General features: G+C 34.5%; 2 protein-coding genes across 2 annotated transcripts; one reads left to right on the forward strand and one right to left on the reverse strand.

The window, feature by feature from the left end:
* The first annotated feature begins 2,371 nt into the window (after positions 1-2,371).
* On the forward strand, positions 2,372-13,163 carry LOC139094215 (gustatory receptor for sugar taste 64b-like). The gene is made up of 9 exons (XM_070645191.1): positions 2,372-2,582; positions 4,009-4,191; positions 4,264-4,900; positions 4,982-5,150; positions 5,806-5,895; positions 6,824-6,887; positions 11,954-12,377; positions 12,748-12,910; positions 12,978-13,163. Exons 1-9 carry the CDS (start codon positions 2,372-2,374, stop codon positions 13,161-13,163), a joined length of 2,127 nt encoding a protein of 708 aa, XP_070501292.1.
* Positions 13,164-19,053: 5,890 nt separating this feature from the next.
* Positions 19,054-24,676, reverse strand: LOC139094174 (uncharacterized). Its single transcript, XM_070645147.1, has 2 exons — positions 24,270-24,676; positions 19,054-23,891 (listed from the first exon to the last, which is right to left on the reverse strand). The coding sequence occupies exons 1-2, from the start codon at positions 24,631-24,633 to the stop codon at positions 19,474-19,476; spliced, it is 4,782 nt and encodes a 1,593-aa protein (XP_070501248.1). The 5' UTR covers positions 24,634-24,676; the 3' UTR covers positions 19,054-19,473.
* Positions 24,677-25,511: the final 835 nt, after the last annotated feature.

Consider the following 25,511-nt stretch of genomic DNA (forward strand, 5'->3'; position numbering starts at 1 on the left):
GGCTTCCTAACATGCTTTTCCTCCTTTGCATATTGTTTATTTTCCAGTTGTGTATGCTGATGGGTTGGATGTTAGTTATTTCTGGATATATTGTGGGTTTTATGTAAGGATTCTTGATGCTAGGAATAAGACTGAAACTTCATTAGTTTCAGTCTTGAGAATTTGTTGGTATACCAATATAATGTACTAGCCACAATTTGCGTGTCGCGAATCACAAAAACCGAGTTGGCGCGACTGGAAACAGCGAAAAAGCACCATAATCCGACTAGACTTTCCCCGAAATCGAACCCGGGTCGTTAAAACGGCAATCCGACGCTCTAATCATTACGCCACTGCTGCTTTTTCGCTGTCATCATCGTATTCATTAAGGCAACAATAATAAGCTTCAATTAGACTTACATACTTCCAGCTACAGGCGTAATGCGTCCATATTCACTCCAAAGTCATCATAGAATAACCTAAAATATAAATTAAAAACCAAGACCCATTGGCACACCCAACAAGCAATTATAAAAATAAGAATATCAAAAAATTTTGATTTGATCGTTGCGGTACGATGAAGGTAAATTATCTCATAATTAATTTGTGCATAGCTCGAAAGATGAAATTTAGCATAAATTTTACTCTATCCATTATTCCCATCATCAGCATGCTCGTGCTAGTGCCAGTACTCTTCAAAATGAAACCCATGAAAAATAATTTACAATCTTTCAGCAATCGTCATCAAGCAAATGTGTCAGGGTTTGTTTTTACTTATGCTGTATGCTGTACAGCAAATTTGAGTACACAACCTTGCAGAAAATCTGAATATTTCACTCGACAAAGTCTTATTGAATGCCTGTGAATAATTTGAAATTTTATAGACATTTTTGATGCAATTCAGCGCTGATACTGATTGAGTGTGACTTTTGTGCAGCCATAAATGAACAAAAAATGGAATGTCATGAAATTTTCTCGCGTGAAATGAGTGAATTACAGGTTAAGTGCTCTCAATTATTACTTTTTTGTGTTGCTGAAGCTATTAAAAATTAAATATGTGACATATTGAGGCAGTCAAGTGCTATTTTGAGTCATAATGTCCATAATAAAATGTGGCTGATTGATGTGAGCTAAAAATAATATTTTGTGGAATTGTTGAGGATGTAGACCTAAAATTGGGTATGGAAATAAAGGTTGAATATTTGAATATTTTAAGGATTTCTTATTTTTATGGCTTGATTCTCGAAGGGATGTCGATCATTTGTCTATTAATTCCTTCTTGTTTTGATGTTGCTGCTTGTTATGTGACAGGAATCATCTGCAATGATTTCAGAAGTTGATTAGGAATTGCTTTACGTTACATGTAGTGAAATGGCATCATGGTCTAAATTATAGAGCCTTGGCCTTATGTATCAAATGTTCTGGGTTCATTTTCAGCCGTATAAAATTTTCGATGCCATTTTAGCCAAAAATCAAGTTCCAGGATAGCGTAACTTTGACGTCAATCCAGATTTGATGAAATTTGACCTCAAGTCAGTGTCAAGTCTGTTTAAGACCAGATTTTCAGCCTTTTCTGCAGTTATTAGGTCTTTGGCACATAATGTGCCTTCTATTGTATATTGCAGGGTAGGTCTTATCACTTCAGGTCTTATCAGATCAATTGCAGGGTCAGGTCTTATCACGTCCTTGATTCTTTCCAATTTGTAATTGGTTTGGATCTAACTATGAACATTAGGTCTTAAGAATGTGGTTCAACAGAATCCTAATTCGATATGTCTCCAGCTGGCTATGATGCAATCCATGAAGGCTATTATTTTGGCTATTTTTTGTATTGTAGGCAAAATTCACAATTCTTTGCCTGACATTCTTAAAGAATCTGATTAAGCCTAACTTCAGCCCAGCCTCACCCCACTTCAAGTCCACAATGTAAAGTTGCATCAATCATAAAGCCATCACTAATAACTCGATTTTTAACCAATTTTCTAACAACAGTCACCTCAACATTATTTCCCACAATTAATTATCCAATTTTTACGACAAAATTTCATGTCCCAACCTAATTTACCCTCAACATGCTCAGAAATTAGCATGCCTTACATTCGCATGACAAACAAAATTTTTTTCTCCAATTTTCTATCATCTACAAGTAATTTAAAGCTCATTCTCGGGTTAAGTAGTCTCATCAATTTGCTCAAGTGCCACATCCACATGTACAAAATTATTAAGTGACTATATTTAATTTGAGTGAGCATCGCCATCCATTCAATAATATTTTTTTTGAGGAAAAAATGTCACTCGTGGGTGAGTCAGCAATGAATTAAAATTTTCATTGATACTTAACGACTGCCTTTTTTTTATATTTTTTTTCCTCATCACTTACAAAAATTCTGAAATGGCATTTAATGGACGTAGTTGTGTATATATAAAATATATATTTATTATGATGTTGGCATCAGACGCAAACAAATGGGCCATCAGAGTAAAATATCCATTTGTTGGTGACAAAGTCAATGGAATGGAACGAAGGAATGTCTTTAAATTTAAACAGCAACAAAAGAGAAAATTTCCGTCCTTTCATGAAGTTATGGGACCAATTTTAACAGGTTTGTTGCTTTTCTTTTAGCTTAATTTGATTTTTTTTTCTCGTCGGTGCCTTCTTAGAAGAAGGAATTCTTTTGTTGTTGTGTGTCTGGATTAACATATTTTATAGATGCTGATGGACATTTTTTTTTGTAACTTTTTAAGGTTAAAGCTATTTTGTAATGCTTGAGGCAAACTAGAAGTTTTGTGATAGAATTTGTTTATAGACGGACGGACGGAAAAGGATTAGTTTAAGTGCTTTAAGTGAACTTTTTGTTTCAAGGTTAAAATGATTTTCTGTTCTGATCTAAAAAGGCATTTGAAGCTGTTTTGTATTGGGTACGGAAGATTCTCAAACAGACAAGAAGCAAACTTACTTACTTACGCCCTTGACTGGGGCGTATTTCCAAAAGGGCACATTTCTTCTGGTAGGAAGCCAGCTCTATCATTCGAAACTTTCTGTCAGTTCTGCCAGTTCTGTCAGATCAAACTAGAAGTATTCTCAGTTTTATTCAGAGCTTGAGGTCTGTTCGGGTAGGAAATGTCTGTCCTTTAGCTCTATCGTTGGAAACCTTCTGCCAGTTCTGCTAGACCAAACTTAGAGCTTGCTCAGTTATATTCCGAGCTCGAGGTCTATTCGAGTCTTGTATGGAGTGGAGCATACTATGCTTTATATTTTCTGTTAGGTTCGACTGTAAACTAGGCTCTGGGTCAGACTATAGGCCCGACTGTAGGCCCGACTGCAGGTCCGACTGTTAATCCCTACCGACACATAATAAATTGATACCATCATGGTAACGATGCAGCAAAATACCTAAAACCATGTGGCAGTCATCAACAAGCATTTGGTTGTCCTTGTCAAGTAGTTGTCACTTGGTTCTAAGTCAGTGGTGAGCATCGTGCGAGAGCATCTGAAGCATACTCTTGTTTCCATTCTAGCTACAATCTGGTTGATGACATGACATCACTGTAACTCTTTAACTTTGCTGTGCTTGAACCATGGTCAGACTTGAAGCCTAGATTCTAGGAACTTTGCTGTGAAACTCCATAATTAACGTCATTTTTTCCAGTCATAGACCCAGCTGGTCCAATTAACTGGCTACCGTTTCCCGAATACCAATTCCAAGTTTGACACTATCTCTATCGACAGATTCCTTCCATGAGTTCTTTGCCCTACTGCGCGATCTCTTGCCACCTAAAAAATCGGATTTAAATACCTTAAATACCAAGATAACTTAGTCATTACATTTGTACCTTGAAATTTTCCACTCCAACTATTTCATCTTCTATCACAAAATATCTTTCTTGAAGCTATATACACAAAAAGAAGAAGATACCTCAATCCAGACATCCTAACAAGTTAATGTTTATTCTGAATATATTTTACATCCTTTCATCCCATCCATTCATATTCTTCTTCCATCATTTTCTCTCTCGTTGTATGTTTAGTTAGTCAACTATTTGGATATCTGCCATCATGCGGAGTTCTTGAAAGGAATTGCAATAATGTTTACTTTAAGTGGACATCAATTCGTGTAATTTATACAATATTTTTCCTATGTCTTGGTACATTTGAAGTGATATTGATGATAATCAAGGCTGTAGAGAATGGATTTAGCTTGATACAAGTCGGTAAGGATATGGACTGGCATATTTAATATAGCTTAAAAAACAGGAGTCTAACCTTATTTCACAATCTGATAGAGCTAATCATGTTTTATGGATTTGCTGTTGCACGAGCATACATATTCTTCTATTTAGCCACAAAATGGAAAGAAATTGTTGTCTTTTGGTACGATAAGGAGCGTCCCTTTCTTTATGAGCCGTACACAATGAGTCGCTTTAGTTTATCAATCAAGGTCTATCTTATTGGATTTATTTTCTTCATTTTCTACTTGATTGAGCATCTTATGTTTATCGGAATGGAGCTACATGATAACAACTATCAGTTGACATATTGTAATGTTACAAGTCTTTCCTTCCTTAATAACTACATGAGACGTGAAAGACCACATTTATATGATATTTTACCATATTATTGGTGGATATTTCCATTTTTTCAATGGTCCATAACATTAATGGCATTTGGATGGAATTTTGTTGATTATTTCATTATAACTATTAGTCTTGGATTATCGACACGTTTTAATCAGTTAAATAGACGTTTAAAGTATGCAAAATCAAGTCAAATTAATCGTAAATTTTGGCTTGATATGCGCGTGCATTATACAAATCTTGTTGATTTATTACATTTTATTGATAGAAAAATAGCTCTGTTGATACTCATTAGTATGTTGCAGAATCTGTTTCTCATCGCAACGAAAGTTTTCGAGGCTATTAGGTCAGAATTAAAATAGAAAATGAAAATGAAAATTTTTCTATTATTTTTAACTTGATTTTCTTTTCTTTTTTTTATTTTTAGATATGCAGATCGACCGTTCCTGATTAACCACATTTACTTTTACTTTTATCTCTGTTTTATGATTTTTCGAACACTTGTGTTACTGTATACATGCTCAAATATACAAATGGAGGCACAATATCCATTGATAGCTATTAGAAATGCACCATCGGCATGCTGGGGTGATGATGTAAGTCAAGTGAAAGGGTTTTGTGATTTTTCGGGGTTGGAACCAGTGTGGCTGTCTCAAAAACGACCGTTAATTTTTTTCAAACAAAAATAAAATTGCCGTAAAATTCAAATTTTTTTTGGCCGTTACTTTATTTTAAAATAAATTGAGTTCGAAATGTTCGAATTTTTCGACAATGTAAGTTCGAATTTTTCGACAATCTAAGTTCGAAAAGCTCGAAATTGAGACTGCCACACTCTGGTTTTAACAATTTATTGGATATGGAGCTGGGAATTTCAGGCAAATTTCAGTGTTGTTCCTGGTATTGTGAAAATTAGTCCATTTCCTTTAACTAACCCGAGTAGCACACAGTAGTCGCCAGGACACTGATGAGTAGCCGCCTTGACGACAAGACGTGAAGGAACCGTACCAACTGTTTTCTGATAAGAGTCTGGCACATCCCGAGTGACAAAAATACGTTATAACTATTTGTTAATGTCCAGTTGATGTCAAGTTCCAACATATTTTTGTCACCTCGGGCTTAATCCTGTCTGCACACTTTTAATTATTTAAATAATATACCAATTTTATCCGATTGACTAGCCACATGCAGGCTCATCAAATTTCATTTTATTAACTCTTTATGTTTCATTTTATGTATTATGCAATCGTTCAGCAAAAGAGACTAATGGATTTAATATCATTCGAAAATATTTCATTGACTGGATGTGGATTCTTTTTCATCACTAGGCAATTGATTTTATCGGTGAGAGAATTAATATGATTGATTTTATATCTGTTTAAAGTTGTATAGTGTGATTGTATTGAATTGTCATAACAATTCTGACCAGAAACAGGTATAGCAGAGTTTTTTGAAGTCTCGGTTGTGACTGAGGATGAGACCGAGACTGAGAACGGGAACGAGACTAAAAACGGGAAGGAGACTAAGAACGGGACCGAGACCGGGACTATGATCGAAACTGAGACCGAGATCGATATCAAGTCATACATCAAAACCAAGGCTATAAGTGAATATCTCGAAGTCTCGATTTCGACAAATCACGAGACCGAGAAGTCTTGTTCTTGGTATCGATCTAGAGAACCCTTTAGACACAGGCACCTGGTCGTATATCTGACAGACAATTGGGCTGAAATTGGAGTTGGTGAAGTCCCGATCGACACAAATTGAAATGTTGCCACCACAGCGACGAGTCGGTCGTATACTTAAAGCCAAGTGGCTGCCACTTGGCGAAAACAACCGGATTTGCCAAGTGGCAGAAACTTAACTTTACCGAGTCGTCGCCGTGGTGGCAACATATCAATATGTACCGATCGGGAGTGTTGCTTATTCAATCGATTTATCTGTCTTTATGGTTGTCATTCAAATGAAATTGACACCTAGTTGCCTTAACTTTAATGAATCTAGGATGGAAATTATATGGCAGACTTCTTAACGACTTCTTAACCTTTATCAGCAGATTTATCAACCTATAACTAACCAAAAGATTATAATAAATCGCTTAATTGATCCAAAATCCTGCGTTAGGTCGGCGTCACTCTGGTATCATGTCAGAACCTAATCCTGCACCATTTTAGATGCACGTGTGCTTAAAGCCAGATTTTGGATCAATTACCTAACATGTCCTATTCAACTATGAATCATTAACATAATTTTTTTTTTCTCATTTTCCTAGATGACCGGAACAATCGTGACATTTGAATTAGTTCTACTAGACAGAGGAACTCGAGAAAACAACAGCACATGGTGCTCATATTTTGAGAACTTAACATTGTCATAAATTCATCATATAGCATTATGTCGCGTCATTCAGTTTAATTATAATCCACTTGTCTGCATTCAATGGCACTGTGACTTATTATAGCTTTTTTTTCTCATTTTCTATGTAATTAAGCCAGAGTTTATAATAATAAAAAAAGAGATACTTCCGAGTGACATGCATACATTGTTGGATATTTTTCTATAGCTTTAATAGCTCAGTTTCTTGTACGTGCATGCAGTGACTTTAAAGTGGATTTTAATTTAAAAGTTGTTTATTTCAGCAGCTTTTTTTTTGTGTAATTAAATGACTATTTTTTTGATGAGAAATGTTGGTTAATTAGTGAACATCATAAATTTGTTGGATGGAATATTTTTTTAGATTTTTTTATCTAAATTACAATAAATTTAAATAGAAATGTGCTGAATCATATATGTAGCTAATTATAAAATTATAAACTAGGAATGTCCATTAATTATAATGAATCAGTTGCTTTTAATTACTATAAATTGCATTTTGTTAATTATTAAGCTACTAAGTTGGTCTGTGGGAGATTCAAACTATTCTGTTGATTTCTTTGTGCATGTTGGGTTCGGAGATGGTACGGACATGTTAGCCTTTACATTCCATTCCTGATTGTGGTGCTGTCAACCTTCAGGCAGGCTTTCAATCTATTTTTTCAAGTACATATCCAGGCACAGGGCTCGAAAGCCAGCGGTGCATTTAATGGAAACATGGAACACCATGAGATGCTATGCACTGGACATTTAGTCAGCTTTAGAATCAGGCTTCGGCTTTCCCAATTAGAGTTACAAAACTGGCACCTGTGGCAGGCAAAAACAATACAAATTCTTGATAATTTTTGTGGTATTTTCTCACAAAAACGTACAAATAATCATGAAGTTGTAAGGTTTTTGCCAGTCACAGGTGGCTGTTTTGCAACTCTGTTCCCAATTCTCCAAGATTCAAACTATATTTGATGTCAATAATACCCAGGATAATGGATTTAAATACTGGCCCAAAATTTCAATTCCGGAATTACGGTATTAATTTATTATGGTATTTCTGTCCGTCAGTTCAATCGCGTCCAGGATATTACCCTTTAATCCCTAAATTTCCTCAACTCACTACTCTTTAGTGCCTTGACCTTTCATCTAAATTATGTACAAATAAGGGGCTTAGTCAGAAATGAACCAAAAACCAATGATACCCCCGATTCACCTAAACATCCCTTCCTCATCCTTTTCTCATTCCACCCCCCTAGACTCTGATTCCTCCCCTAATACAATTCATTCAAAATATACCAAAAAAAAAATCCCCTTTCTAGAAGCTCAAACTCACTTTATACTTGCAAATGAATCAACACTTTACTCAACAAATACGTTTACATACAGTAAACTAGCAAGCACTAAAACATTTCTAGGGTATAAAAGCTCGTAACTTTAGTTTTATGAATGGTAATCAAATTTCTTTGAAGAAAAACGCAATAAAATCCAAATTTAATTATTTCTTTTGCTGAAATGTAAAGAGAAGCATTTAAGGAGGTGAGTGAACAATGATGGTGATGAGAAGTTTTCCAAACTTTAAAGTTCATTGGAACTTTTTTCTATTATCATCAGCTTCTTCTTATGTAACAAATTTCACTTACTTCAACATTATAATGTTTGTTTGTGTTTCTTCAAATGCTCGCTTTTCATTACTTTGCATCTTAAATGAATTAAGGGGTGGAATCTAGACTGATGGACAGACTGACGGACAGACTGACGGACAGACTGACGGACAGACTGACGGACAGACTGACGGACAGACTGACGGACAGACTGACGGACAGACTGACGGACAGACTGACGGACAGACTGACGGACAGACTGACGGACAGACTGACGGACAGACTGACGGACAGACTGACGGACAGACTGACGGACAGACTGACGGACAGACTGACGGACAGACTGACGGACAGACTGACGGACAGACTGACGGACAGACAGACGGACAGACTGATGGACAGACTGACGGACAGACTGACGGACAGATTGACGGACAAACTGACGGACAGACTGTCGGACAGACTGACGGACAGACTGTCGGACAGACTGTCGGACAGACTGACGGACAGACTGACGGACAGACTGACGGACAGACTGACGGACAGATTGACGGACAGACAGACAGACACATCGTCGGACAAACTAATTTAAAAACTGTCCGATGAGTGGACAGACGGACAAAACAATTGAGCAAGCAAGTATACGAGCTAGCATCCCTTCCTGCATCATAAGCTGCTTTAAAATCATCAAATGCAAATCAGTTTAAGTACATTCTAAAAACCGAGAATCGATGTCGAAATAGAAACCAACTTTCATTTCCATTCCATTAACTTTTTTTTTCCTTTTTCCTTCTTATTTTTGTTGTTTTTAAAGAAAATGAACAATTGAAATCATTAAGTCAATAAAAGAAAAAATAGAGAAAAAATTATCACAAACTCGAGTCAGCAGTTACAAAAAAGGGAAGAGGAATCTAGCTAGGGAAAAGTTTGTGCTGATTGATTACCCTTCTAATTGAATTTCATCATATTTTATGTTCTGCAAAAAAATAAGGACCATCATTCCTCGCTTCCTGTTTTATGATGGATATTTTTGAAGAGTTTGTTGTCATGGAAAATTAAAGGAATTTTTTTGTTTAAATTTAGTGAAATGGAAAGCTTGATGATTGCAGAGTTGGGAAATGGATCAGTCTGTCCGTCAGTCTGTCCGTCAGTCTGTCCGTCAGTCTGTCCGTCAGTCTGCCCGTCAGTCTGTCCGTCAGTCTGTCCGTCAGTCTGTCCGTCAGTCTGTCCGTCAGTCTGTCCGTCAGTCTGTCCGTCAGTCTGTCCGTCAGTCTGTCCGTCAGTCTGTCCGTCAGTCTGTCCGTCAGTCTGTCCGTCAGTCTGTCCGTCAGTCTGTCCGTCAGTCTGTCCGTCAGTCTGTCCGTCAGTCTGTCCGTCAGTCTGTCCGTCAGTCTGTCCGTCAGTCTGTCCGTCAGTCTGTCCGTCAGTCTGTCCGTCAGTCTGTCCGTCAGTCTGTCCGTCAGTCTGTCCGTCAGTCTGTCCGTCAGTCTGTCCGTCAGTCTGTCCGTCAGTCTGTCCGTCAGTCTGTCCGTCAGTCTGTCCGTCAGTCTGTTCGTCAGTCTGTTCGTCAGTCTGTCCGTCAGTCTGTCCGTTAGTCTGTCCGTCAGTCTGCCCGTCAGTCTGTCCGTCAGTCTGTCCGTCAGTCTGTCCGTCAGTCTGTCCGTCAGTCTGTCCGTCAGCCTGTCCGTCAGTCTGTCCGTCAGTCTGTCCGTCAGTCTGTCCGTCAGTCTGTCCGTCAGTCTGTCCGTCAGTCTGTCCGTCAGCCTGTCCGTCAGTCTGTCCGTCAGTCTGTCCGTCAGTCTGTCCGTCAGTCTGCCCGTCAGTCTGTCCGTCAGTCTGTCCGTCAGTCTGTCCGTCAGTCTGTCCGTCAGTCTGTCCGTCAGTCTGTCCGTCAGTCTGTCCGTCAGTCTGTCCGTCAGTCTGTCCGTCAGTCTGTCCGTCAGTCTGTCCGTCAGTCTGTCCGTCAGTCTGTCCGTCAGTCTGTCCGTCAGTCTGTCCGTCAATCTGTCCGTCAGTCTGTCCGTCAGTCTGTCCGTCAGTCTGTCCGTCAGTCTGTCCGTCAGTCTGTCCGTCAGTCTGTCCGTCAGTCTGTCCGTCAGTCTGTCCGTCAGTCTGTCCGTCAGTCTGTCCGTCAGTCTGTCCGTCAGTCTGTCCGTCAGTCTGTCCGTCAGCCTGTCCGTCAGTCTGTCCGTCAGTCTGTCCGTCAGTCTGTCCGTCAGTCTGTCCGTCAGTCTGTCCGTCAGTCTGTCCGTCAGTCTGTCCGTCAGTCTGTCCGTCAGCCTGTCCGTCAGTCTGTCCGTCAGTCTGTCCGTCAGTCTGTCCGTTAGTCTGTCCGTCAGTCTGTCCGTCAGTCTGTCTATCAGTTTGTCCGACTTGTGCTATTCAATACTGATTACTGGTCACTGACATTTTAATTTTTTTTATGGTTTTTCATATTTACAGAAGAAATGATTTTTAATTAAAACCAATGGCAAAATGGAGAGTTTTTGCAAAGCAATCAATGTCGTTAAAGCATGAAACGAAATTACACTAAACATGCACGCTAATGGTGATTTTGTAAAATACGCAGCAAAAAGTATGTTTTTTTAATAAAAAAAAAGACATTTCAGTTTTTATTAAAGTAGCTTTACTGACCACAGAATGTCATTTTACAATTGCTTTTATCAAACATTAGTGTTCGGACAATTTCTAGGTTTAATGCCACTCGACGGTGCTTGTCACAAAGATGGTTCACAATTGAAATTTTCATGGAAATCATTTTGGTTTTTCTACAGCATCATCATCAGCAGTGGTTCATTTTTATTTCTCGTATTTACTATCATATGGACATTCATTAGCAAGAACATGTCTCTTGGCTACTTCATTGTCCTTATTGTATATGCTGGAAGTTTCATTAATGCGATTTTATTTTATAAAGTCAGTAAACAATGGCCAAAATTAATTCATTTGTGGGAATCTATGGAAATGAAAATATCCTATGACAACAAGAGCTTACACAAGAATATGAATATGATTCTCATTGCTTTAGTGACAACAGCGGTAGGTAAGTTTGACTAATGAATTATTTATGTTAGTTTTAGAAATTTGTTTGTGATTTTTTAACGAGCTTTGTGGCAATTAAGATACAAAAGATTAGCCCGAGTAGTACAGAATAGTCCAGAGGTGGGCAACCTGTGTGCCACGGCACACTGGTCAGCCTACAAAATGACATGGACCGTATTTCATGTGTGATAAAGGCTAACCACACTAATGTGTCGCGACACAAAGGTTGCGCAACACTATTTAAGATGCTAGGACACTGTCAGGGTACCGTCTTTTGGAAAATACTTGAAGGTGCCCTAATGGCCTGTGACAGTTGATTTTGCCAATTTTGCCAGATTATGCCACTCGGGTACAACACATATCCAGTAAATTAATCAAACAACTCTATTCCATAGCTGAATATACTTTACAATCACTAACCGTCTTATTTGAGGCATCAAAATGCGGATGGGAACATCAAACCAAAGTCTTCTATTTAACATCATATCCACACATATTTCATCACATTAAATACAGTCCAGTGATTGGATTTATAGCAAAAGTCATGAGCTATTTGATCACGATTACTTGGGCTTATCGAGATTTATTTATCATTAACATTTCGTTAGCATTCACAGCAGCATTTCGACAAATCAATACGGAGTTGAGAGCATCAAAAGGTTGTGGTATGATGCCGGATTATTATTGGAAGTATCGTACAACATATTCGGAATTAAGGAAGCTAGTAAACGATTTTGATGATTCAATTAATCGAATTGCGATGTTGGCTATTGGAAAGAATACATTCATCATATGCGCACATTTATTTAAGAGCTTATAGTAAGTTATGGTCAGATTGTGGATTGGGATTAAATTTTGGGGGTCAGTTGATGATCTGTGGATCAAATGGGGTAGGATTGGGACTGTCTGGAGTGAATTTACTTATGGCACACCTTGGTGGTTAGCATTTATGCACACAGGCACTACCAACACTGCCTTTAGGACAACGAATCGACGATTCATCCAGGACCGTCCTTAATAGACCTTTTGCGACTTACATGACAGGTTACCTTAAGTAACTCAAAATTCGGGCAAGTCCTGAACTACACCAGCCTAATATACCCCTTGACTCCATTCCCCCCCCCCCCCCCTGATTGTGGCTATAGATACATAATGATTTAATACATAAAATATCTCTCTCTTTTTTTAGTTTCAAGGGATCCGCAATGGATATAACATATTTCTGGTTCTCCAATTTATCGCTCATAATTCGAACATTCGTTTTGGGCACGATTGCATCTGACCTTCATGAGGAAAGTAAAGAACCGTTAAAAATATTCAGAGCTATTCCCCGTACAGGATGGTGTACAGAAGTGATTTATTACCATATGTTTCATAAAATATATACATTTTTTTAAGATATTTTTTTATTTAATTTAGGTCAGCATCTTCAATCATGAAGTCATGACGGATACTATTGCATTTACTGGAATGAAGCAATTTTCGATTACGAGGAAGGTTCTTTTGTCTATTACAGCAAAGATTATAACGTATGAAATATTTCTTATTCAGTTAAAGCCAAATGCAGGAAACATTGACGATGCTGAGGATATATGTAAAATGTGAGGATGTGAAATTTTTCTGTGCTGTTGAGATTGTTAATGATTTCCTTGAGTTTTCTGTTCTTGTGGTATTTTATGTCACTTTCTTGAGTGCTTGTTGGATGAGACTGGGAGATTTAAACTTCTTTTAAATTTTTGAATTTTTACAAATTTTTGAATTCTTTCAAATTTTTGAATTCTTTTAAATTTTTAAATTCTTTTAAATTTTTGAATTCTTTCCAATTTTTGAATTTTATAAAATTTTTGAATTTTATAAAATTTTTGAATTCTTTCAAATTTTTACATTCTCTCAAATTTTTAAATTTTTTGGATTTTTGAATTCTTTTAAATTTTTGAAGTCTTTCAAATTTTTAAATTCTTTCAAATTTTTGAACTCTTTCAAATTTTTGAATTCTTTTAAATTTTTGAATTCTTTCCAATTTTTGAATTTTATAAAATTTTTGAATTCTTTCAAATTTTTACATTCTCTCAAATTTTTAAATTTTTTGGATTTTTGAATTCTTTTAAATTTTTGAAGTCTTTCAAATTTTTAAATTCTTTCAAATTTTTGAACTCTTTCAAATTTTTGAATTCTTTTAAATTTTTGAATTCTTACAAATTTTTAAATTCTTTTAGATTTTTAAATTCTTTCAAATTTTTAAATTCTTTCAAATTTTTAAATTCTTTTAAATTTTTGAACTCATTCAAATTTTTGAATTCTTTTAAATTTTTGAATTCTTTCAAATTTTTAAACTTCTTCAAATTTTTGAACTTCTTCAAATTTTTGAATTCTTTCAAATTTTTGAATTCTTTCAAGTTTTTGAATTCTTTCAAATTTTTGAATTCTTTCAAATTTTTGAATTCTTTCAAATTTTTGAATTCTTTCAAATTTTTCAATTCTTTCAAGTTTTTGAATTCTTTCAAATTTTTGAATTCTTTCAAATTTTTGAATTCTTTCAAATTTTTGAATTCTTTCAAATTTTTGAATTCTTTCAAATTTTTTAATTCTTTCAAACTTTTAAATACCTACTTTCGAATTTTCGAATTCTTTCAAATTTTTAAATTCTTTCAAATTTTTGAATTCTTTCAAATTTTTGAATCTTTTCAAATTTTTAAATTCTTTCAAATTTTTTAATTCTTTCAAACTTTTAAATACCTACTTTCGAATTTTCGAATTCTTTCAAATTTTTAAATTCTTTCAAATTTTTGAATTCTTTCAAATTTTTGAATTCTTTCAAATTTTTGAATTCTTTCAAGTTTTTGAATTCTTTCAAATTTTTGAATTCTTTCAAATTTTTGAATTCTTTTAAATTTTTGAATTCTTTTGAATTTTTGAATTCTTTTAAATTTTTGAATTCTTTTGAATACTTTTAAATTTTTGAATTCCTTTGAATTTTTGAATTCTTTTAAATTTTTGAACTGTTTCAAATTTTTAAACATTTTCAAATTTTTGAATTCTTTTAAATTTTTGAAATTTTTAAATTATTTCATATTTTTGAATTCATTCAAATTTTTGAATTCTTTCAAATTTTTGAATTCTTTCAAATTTTTGAATTCTTTCAAATTTTTAAATTATTTCAAATTTTTAAATTATTTCAAATTTTTGAATTCATTCAAATTTTTGAATTCTTTCAAATTTTTGAATTCTTTCAAGTTTTTGAATTTTTTAAATTTTTGAATTCTTTTAAACTTTTAATTCTTTCAAAATTTAAATTTTTTTAATGTTTTCAAATTTTTTTTTTTTTCAGTGCACCCTAAAATAGGACATCATTTCCATTTGTATTTGGGAAATCATTAAATATATTTGATAATTGTCTGTATGATATATTAAAAAATGCTAATATTTGCTTGTAATTTATTAAAAATTTCATGTCTTTTTAATATCATGCAATTCAAACCATTTCCCATTATCATCATCATTATCATCGTTCTTTTCAGTAATGAATTTATAAAGACGAACTGAACATGACGGAAGCTTTTATTTTCCAATATCTCGCTTTTTTACTGTTCTGTAATTTCGTCAGATTTCCAATAATTGAAATTCATTCTCATGACATATCCAATGTCGATTTCAATTGGATGTCGATCAATTTATTCACTTTTTCCTTCTCATCATGTCAAATGATTCTTCCTTATCTGTTACTTCATCTGAATGCTGAAAAAAGCGACATTTGTCACGCTCACGCTGTGTTTAAGAAATGTCCTTTATTTAGTGTTAATTCAACCATTGGTCCGTAATTGGAACCACTTTATTTTGAAATGGACAAATGTTAAGCAATATTTACAGACATAAAGTACACAGCACGAATAAAATTTCATTAAAACGTAGAATAACAATATTGCAAATAGTTTTCACATCAATTTCTCTTTTTAAGGACATTCAAAGGAGTGGAATCTTTGGGAAAATGTTCATAAGCTTAATTACGGAGGTCTTAACTAAGAAGGTCTTAAACGGTCTGTGTTTGATTATTTTCAAGAAGATACGCTCTGATAGCTCACTTAGAAAAGGTAGCAGGTGCTGAATTTGAACTACCAGGTTTGAATCCTAACATCCCGGGTTCAAATGCTAACATCCAAGGTTCGAATCCTAGCATCATCCTTGTTGATATTTCATAAATATGAGCCATTTTAAAGACAATAACTAAGAATTCCAGGGTTGAGCGTATATTTTTGGGTTAGTGCACCCTGCGTAACCCCCGTCCCTGCTGCCTATCCGAGGGTAACTAGGTCAGGAAAGGCTTTCTTGATTGAAACTTTAGAAACTGTTTTCTGGACTTGACTAAGTAGTAGCTGACTAAAATGGGAACGAAATCTGAAATAAATACATTCACTGAGTAAATATTATACACTGGATGGATGAGCTTATTTGCATGCTGACCATACCTATTTGCATGTACCTTAGTTTACTGTCTATGCTACATATACCCTCAGAAGGCACATAACGTAGAATATAACGTAGGCACATAACGTAGAAAAGCTGAAAAATCAAGCTCTAAATCGTCTTAAACCTTGCCAAACACTGCATTTCATCAAATCTGATTTCAGACCAGAATCAAGTCTTCCGGGTGTCGTCGTATTATTCGTCATTCCTACGTATTGTGCTTTTTTGAACTATTTCAGATGATGTCACTAAGCGAAACCTTGTTTAGTCAACTAGTCCATTTAGCCTCACTAATGTGCAACTCACATTTTTTGTAGAAATGCCAGGAATCACATGCCTTGTTCAGTGTACCATGGTGTGCTATGGCATGAAGATTGAACAACACTGCTCTAAAGTGTCTTCCGCTTGCATTACATCCATTTACATTCCATTTCACTTAAACACTTTTATAATGGAAAAAAAAGCTTTTTTCTTCTTCTTATTTTCCATGTCCTTCCTCCATTTTCTCAAACGTATATTCGATATGCTGAATGAAATATAGCTAAAAATCTTGATTCCTTTACTTGATTCGATTGAATTTCAACATAAATTTTAGTTCCAAAATCACTTTAATCGGATTAAGGCTTATTGGGGCATGAACATTTAAAATTAAAATTTTTAATTTCATTAAATTTATTCCAGAATATTTTATGGTAATGTGAACTCGTTGCTATCAACTTGTATTGTGGAAATGGAGCGAAAATGAATTTTTGGCAAAGGATGTTGGAAAAGCTTAATTGAAATGGATTTTGGCATGAATTTTGATGTTTTTTTATGTTAGTGATTTTGGAGCAATTGGATGGCATTTAAGGAAATTTAAGAAAATTGAGTTGGAACTTGAATTTAGTTCAGAATTAGAGCTTGAGGTTGAGTCATAAAGTCCATACAAAATCCGAGTCAACTTCAAGCTCTGATTAGAATTATTGGCGACTTCACAGCTGATCAGGAAGACATAAATCACCAAGTATCTGACCCGGTAGACATTAATCGACTGCACCGCATCACACAGGTTGCCCACCACTGTACTCCATCATCCCAACCCCCAAACTTGTCCCAAAAGCTCTTAAAATTCATTAAAATTCATTATTTTTAATTGAATTTATTAAATGCTGAAAAATTCTTCAAATTTAAATAAAACTAGGCACTCAACATAAAAAAGGAAGTAAAAAATTACCATATAAATTAAGAAATAACTTTCATTCCATTATCTTCACTTCCATTCCACTTCCGTACGAGATGGCCTAGAAGGAAACTTTCTCCGGACATTATACTTTTGGTTTGCATTGCTTGATGCAGTTTATGAGAGTATGTTTGTTATGAAGAGTATAAGCAGGGGTGTAGTTGGAATTTTTGGTCCAAAATGGGGAGGTTTGTCACTCAAGTCGCCCACCATCGAGCACGCCACCTGCAAGAATCCGTCACTCCGTCGTCGCGTTGAAAGTTACCTGATGACTGATTTCAGTCTCTTTAATATTCCGAAATATGAAATTATGGTCATCCTGTAATGTACCAGAGTGTGTCTTTCTCAAAAACAACCGTTAAATTTTTTCAAAAAAAAAAAATTTGTTGTTAGTTTTCAAATTTTTTTGACCGTTACTTTTACTTTTCTTCGTAACGGAAATTTTTAATTTAAAATTAAATTGAGTTCGAACTGTTCTGCACTGAATTTGAGACGGCCACACCCTGTAATGCACTTCTATACATCAAATATACTCAAGATAGCAAAGAAACCAATTAAGGTTCTGATGAAAATTCCAAGCGAATAATGTAATATTGAAGTAATTTTTTTGCACATTTCATTGCCAACCGAGACTGAACAGAATTAATATTTGCATTCATAGACGGAAGCTATTTCAAAAGAAACTCTATGCGGACACTTGTGCACTTAAAGAAATGAAAATTTTTTTCCTTATAACATGACAACTTTTGCTATTGGTTTGTAGTACTTACAAGATATATCTCATTCAAGCTTCAAGATAGCGATCATATTGATGTTACAAGTAAGGATCCTTGTCATGTGTAAGATGCTGCTTGAAATGTGATACCATTTCCCTATACACGCTTTTCTTTATCATACTTAGAATGAGTTGAAATTTAAAGAGCATCAATATCCTGTGAGGATTGAATATACAGTCAGATGGAATCAAATGACATAACATAAATCAAGCATGGTATTCCTTCGTGGATTAATTTTATTCTTCTATAAAATTATTTTCAGATTTTAGCGCAACTTCCTTTTCGAGTTATAGCTGTTCAAAGTGACTGTTGAGAATGGACGAATTATATGCAGTGGAAACGCGGCTCACAGCCTCCCTTTGTAGGCAAAAGGCAATAAGCTGATAATAGCATTATAAAATGGGTGGTTCTGATGCCACTCTTAAATGTTGGTCTAACTCTTAATTTCGATGAACAGGATAAATGGCTGTTCCTGAATATGGAACCAATAATATGCATCATGTATTGAGAAGGGCATGCAACTACTCAAATCATGTTTTACTCTAACTTTGATATATTTTGACAAAATTAACTAAAATTTAGCATTTAAGTTCAATGGACGTTGCTAAATATGGAGAAGACGCAATATTGTTTTTCAAGGGGCATGCAAGTACGCTCAATAGGCTCCGATGGTCAAGACATATTAGGCGTTAAGTGATCTAGTGAAACTCCCATTAATAAAAACTTTACGACTGATTTTAGAGCACAAAGTTTGTCAAAAAGTTTTTGGAAATAGGCTGTAAATAGAGCAACTATAGCAGTTGGAATTGGCAATTGGCAAAAAGCAGCCAGTGATAGAGACAGTTTTAGACGCCAACTAAGGAATTCCATGAATCACAGCTAATCTATAGTATACCTGGTTATGTGTTTAATATTGAACCAAATTTAAAAATGCGCTCCTGTTCCTCATCCATGCAGACATTTCTTACTTGTTTCTCATTTATTTCAGTTTTTAAAGCAATATTCAGGATGCAGGAACAATAAAATCACATTTTCGAATCCATTAATCTATCAAAAATCCCGCCCGTGGCCGTTGAGACTGTGACATGAAAAAAAGCTCAAATTCAGCCCACAACTTTAAATTTAAAAAAAAAATCAGTTAAATGCCACATTATTATTTCATTGTCTGATTGCTATAGCTACGACAGACATCAATTCAATTTCAATTTACTTTTACATCAAATTAATATCGATGAAGCAACATCAGTTGTCAATTGGCAATCAATCGTAATGTGATTATTGATGATATTGATGGTGGATGGAAGGAAAAAAAACAGGAAATTAAATGCAATTGCATTATCAGACAAATTGAGAGTCATTTGCTGGATTGTTGATGAATATGTAGTCATAAAAAAATTGTATTTTGATGTAAAAAATTTACATTTTTATTGGATTGGATATTTCGTGTAAATTGAGAAAGTTAATCATGGCTGATTGTGTCTGATGCTGTAATTCGATCATACAAGTCAGTAAATAGCTGTAAATTTGCAAACCAATCCTGTCCATAATGAGCAAGTCCACGAACGTCCTCAACATATTCTAAAACTGATAAATTGGTTCTTTTGACCTTCCTTTCAAGCAGTTCCTTTAATAAATCTTCATTTCCTTTAAATAGACCTTCTAAAAAATCCACAAACTTCCTGCATGGCTCTTCCTTAGCCTTACCAATTGCATAATAAATGAAATCATTTGAACTTAATATTATGTCCTGCAGTTCCTTTCGATTGAAATGAATTTGATAAATTGACTGTATAAAGTCAAATGTAAGGGCACTGGGAAGAATCATAGACCTATGAAGAACTTTAAATGCTATAAAGTCATAGTTAAAGTACGAATATTCATTAATTGAGACATAATTTTTCATGTCATCAGTTCCAGACCAGAAATAAAAATTTTTATCACCAAAATCATCTTGAAGTAATATTTGCTTCCTGTCCTGTTTTGATGTATGGCAACTAAGGAAGCACCACAACATGGTAAAGCTCATATTATGCCAATGAGCTTCATGGAGGATGTTTTTATTCAGGAACATTTGGAAAATTTGTAAGCTTGACAGAAATTTGGTCGATTTTTGGAGCAGTAAGGACAAAAACAGTTCATGACCGGCTTTGTCGTTTGGGAAAACTTCAAAATAGTAAATTATGGAATCACCAAGGAGCTCCTGAAGTTCATCGACTGTCAATAAATGTTCATAATCAATCCAAAGCTTCTCATACTCTGGAAAGTCCGATGGATTGAAGTATTTATCATAAAATAAATAAATTTTTGGATTTACTGCAGTCTTGAAGAGTTCCTTCTGTTCCTTTATGTTAAGCAGTTGAAAGATGTCATTGAAGGAACTGATCTTGAGCTCATTAATGATTAATTCATAAGAATTGTGAATCTTTGGAATCTCAAGCTGTCCATAGAAATGCAATCCAAACAAAATGACTCCTTTTTGGTTCCTTCCATTGACAAACTTATCAAAATTCTCAGCATTTAGGTAATTTACAGCTAATTCCTTAATTCCTTCAGGATTTGTGAATAGCGAGAAGTGATTTGGATTGAAAATTGCTGTATAAAATGTCTCATCCTGATTGACATGCAAGAGATCAGCCAGCAGGTATGGATCCTTCTTGAAAAAGTCGAATAAAAACACAAAAATGTCAGGATAGTTTGTGTCCAGCAATCGCAAGAAAAAATTCTTAAATTTGGTCCTTAAAAGTGTCGAAATATTTGGATTGAAATGTTCAGCCTCAATGTCCTTATTCATCTCCAAATATGATGCCATAAAGTCAGTAACAATCTTCTGTGTATGTCCATAAGACTTGGCAAAATGGAAAAATATTTCAAGCCTTAGTTCCGCTTCGTCACTGTTAACATCATCATCCACACTGTATATAGCTTCAATGAAATATTGAGCGATGAAAAATTCAGCAAAAGTTCGATGTGCAAATTCAAATTTATTTTTTCCGTTAATATACAGCAGTCCCATTCTTGATATTTCCTCAAATGGCAGATCCTGCATGATTTTTTTCTGCATAATTTGAAGTTTTTTGATTTTCAATGTCAATGTTGTGGATGAGAATACATGAAGTTCATCTAGTAGTGCGTATCGTTGAAAAATCATCCTTAATGAGCCGCTGATTATCAATTTTTTGGCTATATTGTGGGATCTTGTACTTTTTTCAAGCCACATTCCGATTTTCTTTTCAATAAATGTCTCAAAAATTCCATAGACATGTCCAAGCTTAAATAAATTTTCATCTTCATGGACTTCAGCCAGTAGCTTAAGCATCAATGGAGTATTGAAGTTATATGCAAAGGCATTGACGTCATAATTTAATTTTTGAATGATTTCATTGACTTTTTCGATAAATTCGTCAATCTTATCACTCGAAACTTGATGAAACTCAAAGCATCTCTTTAAAAATTCATTCTTATCATCAAAACTTAATGGAACCAATTGCCATGATCTAATTTTGAAGCCTTTACTTAATTGATCAGAATATAAAGGTCTGGTGCAGACGTATTGGACATTATTTGTGTTGCTGTATATCCAGTGGATTATATTAAAGATGAATTCATTGTAAGTCGGTGATATTTCATCAAATCCATTCCAAAAGATGACAATTTTGCCTGATTTAAAAAATTCCTCAAAAATTTTCCTTTCAAATTCATTTTTTGATGAATCTAAGTTCAGGATGTCCTCTAGAAGCTTTTCTACATTTTCAGCAGTTCCAGCACGTTTGTAATGTTCCGTATAATCCTTCAAATCAACATAAGATACCCAAAGTCTGCGACATTTGTTCTTTATATCCATTGCAAGTTGCTCAAATGTTGCAGTCTTTCCAGCACCAGCTTCTGATGAGAGAATAAAAAGCTTCTCATTTTCAGCATGGCTGATGACTTCATGAGAATTTTTGTGCATAAAGTTGAAGCCCGTTAATGTCAAGTCATAATGCCTTGTTTGAAAAAATTCATTTTTCTTGACTTTATCGAAAATTATCGTGCAAAAATCGAAATTATTTTGGAAAAATTTATCGGAAAATTCTTGAAAATTTTGATCCTTAATTCGATTCCTTACATGTTCATCCTCTGTTTTATAGTCAACTTCATAGTCATGTCCATGCTCATATTCAAAGGCAAATAATTTTGCATCTTCATTAATAAATTTACGTTCTAAATAAAATTCAATGTCGCTTTCAACTTTACTGCCAATTATGAATTTATGTCCACTTAATATGCTGATGATTTGTTGGGATGTTAATGTATGAAAGGCTGCTGAACATGACTCATTTAGGTCCTTAAACTTGACATTTTGACCTTGAAAGTTCAAGTACGAATTTAGACATTTTTGTTTAATTTTTTCCGTCAAATTTTCCCATTTAAAGTCAATCAGTTCCTCTAAATACCTCATTTGAGAGTCTTTAAAGTTCAGCACCTTATTATTGAGTAGCTGTGAGATGTGATCTGATGTCAATTTGTCATAAATTTTAAAATCTCCAGAAAATAGCTCACAAAGCTTAACTTTTATATTTTTATAGCTAACCATTCCATTTTGTACCTTAATCTTCTTCTCATCCGTTAGTTTATTATAGATATATGCAGGCTTATAAGCTAGTCTTGTCTCGATATCCGGCAGTGCCTTTTCCATTGCAGGTATAACAATTTTTTCATAATAGTCAAAAAGATCTTGAAAAATTTCACTTATTTCCTTCAATTTCTCTGGATCTTGACGATATAAAGCAATTAAATGTGCAGGCCTAACAATCAGTTCCGATGGCTGTTCAGATTTTCGATAAAATTCATAAACATTTTTAATAACTTCTTCTTTGTCCTTGTTTTGTGCACAAATGTCCAAAATATTTTGAAAATTCTTCTGTGCATCTTTGTCATGTGCTGGATATGGATTTGCCTTATTTTCAAAAATGACATAAACAGCATAATGACATAATTCATGTGCTAACGTTCCAAAAGTCTCATGTTGTGTCTCAGGACTTAACAGCTGCTTAGCACCAATCAAAACTCTACCTGTAAAATAGAAAGTTCCTGTTGTGCCAGCACTAGTCGTTGGATCAATACGATAAGTTGAATCACGATAAAAGTCAAAGACAATGTGAAATATTTTTGTGGCTGCAACAACTTTAAGGATGATTTTAATTCGTGGATCATCATTTAATGTCTGATAAGCTCGAAAGACTAAACTTCTTCGATTTTCCTCATCTATTTCGTCATGACTAAACGATGTGTTGGCCATTAAAATATTTATGTGCTTTTCTGGCATGTCCTTTAGATATTTTATATGAATGTCATGCAAATCTTCACGATCTGTAATTGTTAAACTATTCCAAATTTTATCAGTATCTTCATGCGGTCCGAAACTTAGATTTTTGGCAACAAGTAACTCATAGACCTTCATTTGTTTATAGTCAACTGCTACCTTCATGGCTGATTCATTTGAAAAATTATAAAAATGACGAAGTTTTGGGTAAATTTCCAAAAAAAATTGAAGTTTTTGAAGATTATTTGCTTTAATTGCTTCATGGAACTCTTCAGAAGCTACAATGAACTTGTTGATTCCTTCAGGACATTGATTCTTGTCAATCGATTCTGGAAATTTAAAATTAGCTTCAAGCAATTTCAAAAGAATTTCAAAATGTTGATTTTTCAGTGCTAAATTTTGAGCAGTTATATCATTTTCAGGCAGTTGTGACTCCAAACCATAAAGAAGTAATATTTCTATATGTTCGATGTGGCCAGACTCACAAGCTAATAGCAATAAATTGTAGTTCCGATGATCGGCGAGCGAATGGAGCTCAATTTCTTCACTATTGTTCCAAATATTCTTGTTGATTCCTGAAAAAGAATAGAATTTGATTATAATTATGAATTTTAAGATCAAGTTTCAGGTCAAATCCTAATAACCAGGCTGATCCGGTCTTTAAACATATGTCAAGTGTATCTTGGCTTAGCAAGCCGCTATCCTTAACCCAAACGCTAAGAAACACAAAGAGAGAGCCGGATTGGAACTAACGACGTCAAGTGGCAGTCGGAAGCCGGCGATAGAACCAGTTATAGGCGACATCTGAAGGAAGTCTGGCGTTGCTCTGTACGGCCAGCGAAGTAACTAAGTATACTAGTCGACCGTTAAAATCAGCAACATATTTATATGAGAATATCTCTATATTTTGGATTGACCTACAAACTTCTATAAATACACAATTCTTCACTTACCTAAATGTCCTTTTTGTAATTCACCTTCCAAGAAGTCAACAATAAAATTGTAAACACATTTGTCATTTTCAAAAAAGTTATCTTTGTATGACTTGAGTCGTAAAATTTTACTGATATCTTTAGACTTCCAATAAATGACGAATTTACTGTCATTTGATGCGGCAATCAAGATTAAAATTGACGTATTTTTAAACTTTTTTCTTAGTTTTTTGAGGTCATTTGAACTTGGTTCCTCAAAATCTTGCTCAATGTTGATTTTTAATTGTAGAATATTTTGATGATTCACGGGAATTTTTATGGTCCTCAGAAATTTCAAGGATTCTTGGATATTGCTAAAGTTCTCGACTATCCATAAATCATTCATATTAGTCACTAGCTTATTATTAATTAGAGAACAACATTTTTGTAATATTTCATTTCGATGTCTTTAAAATCACTAAATAAAAATTCGCGCAAATAAAATATTTCATGACAAATGTGGGATCGTTCACATATTACATCAGGTATTGTCATACCTATCCAAAGACACTTCTGGAAGAGATTGAAGATAAACCTATACAATTTTTCTGCAAAATATGTTAACGTGTTACGGAATAATTGACTGATCCCAATTACGATAAGTTTAAAATTATCTTATCTTTTGTATGACACAATCGATGCAATTCTTATAGCAGTATGTACTGTAACTTTGTATTGCTCAGAGTTGCAAAACAGGCGCTGGCCATGGGCAAAAACTGTACAATTTCATGAAAATTTGTATGGTTTTGTTAGAAAAATCATTCTTATTTTTGAGAAACTGTACGGTTTTTGTCTGCACAAATGAATACTTTGGACGCTCTTCTTCAGTTAGTCTTAAACACCTGCCTAGAATACCAGAATTGCTATGCAGGCACCTGTTACAGTCAAAACCGTACAATTTCCGAATAATATGTATGTTTTATCTTACAAAACCATACAAATTATCAAAAATTTGTACGGTTTTTGCCTGTCACAGCCACCTGTTTTCCAACTCTGTCCGATAGTGACTATATTGAACTTGGATTTGGAAATTGGCAAGCGGTAGCCAGCGATAAGGCTAATTTTAGGCGACATCTATTAGAGACAATCAGAATGTGCGGTTAATACGTATTAAGCAAGTGTGTATGCTATGATAATAAGCATTAAATTATGTATAATCGCTCAAAAATTGAGTTCAGTAACCTTATCATTCTTCCACAACCGAGCAATCAAATTCCGCGAAAT

The sequence above is a fragment of the Chironomus tepperi genome, unplaced genomic scaffold (assembly GCF_022539635.2).
Source record: "Chironomus tepperi strain 1889 unplaced genomic scaffold, CSIRO-AGI_Ctep_v1 contig_351, whole genome shotgun sequence".
NCBI classification, from domain to species: domain Eukaryota; kingdom Metazoa; phylum Arthropoda; class Insecta; order Diptera; family Chironomidae; genus Chironomus; species Chironomus tepperi.

Bases quoted from the DNA above. Each gene is read 5' to 3' on its own strand.
- LOC139094215 (XM_070645191.1), top strand. From the start codon at position 2,372: ATGGCATTTAATGGACGTAGTTGTGTATATATAAAATATATATTTATT. The intron at 2,583-4,008 runs GTTTGTTGCTTT...TTGTATGTTTAG, and splicing joins TATGGGACCAATTTTAACAG to TTAGTCAACTATTTGGATAT. The intron at 12,911-12,977 runs GTGATTTATTAC...TATTTAATTTAG, and splicing joins GTACAGGATGGTGTACAGAA to GTCAGCATCTTCAATCATGA.
- LOC139094174 (XM_070645147.1), bottom strand. From the start codon at position 24,633: ATGAATGATTTATGGATAGTCGAGAACTTTAGCAATATCCAAGAATCC. The intron at 23,892-24,269 runs GTAAGTGAAGAA...ATTCTTTTTCAG, and splicing joins ATTACAAAAAGGACATTTAG to GAATCAACAAGAATATTTGG.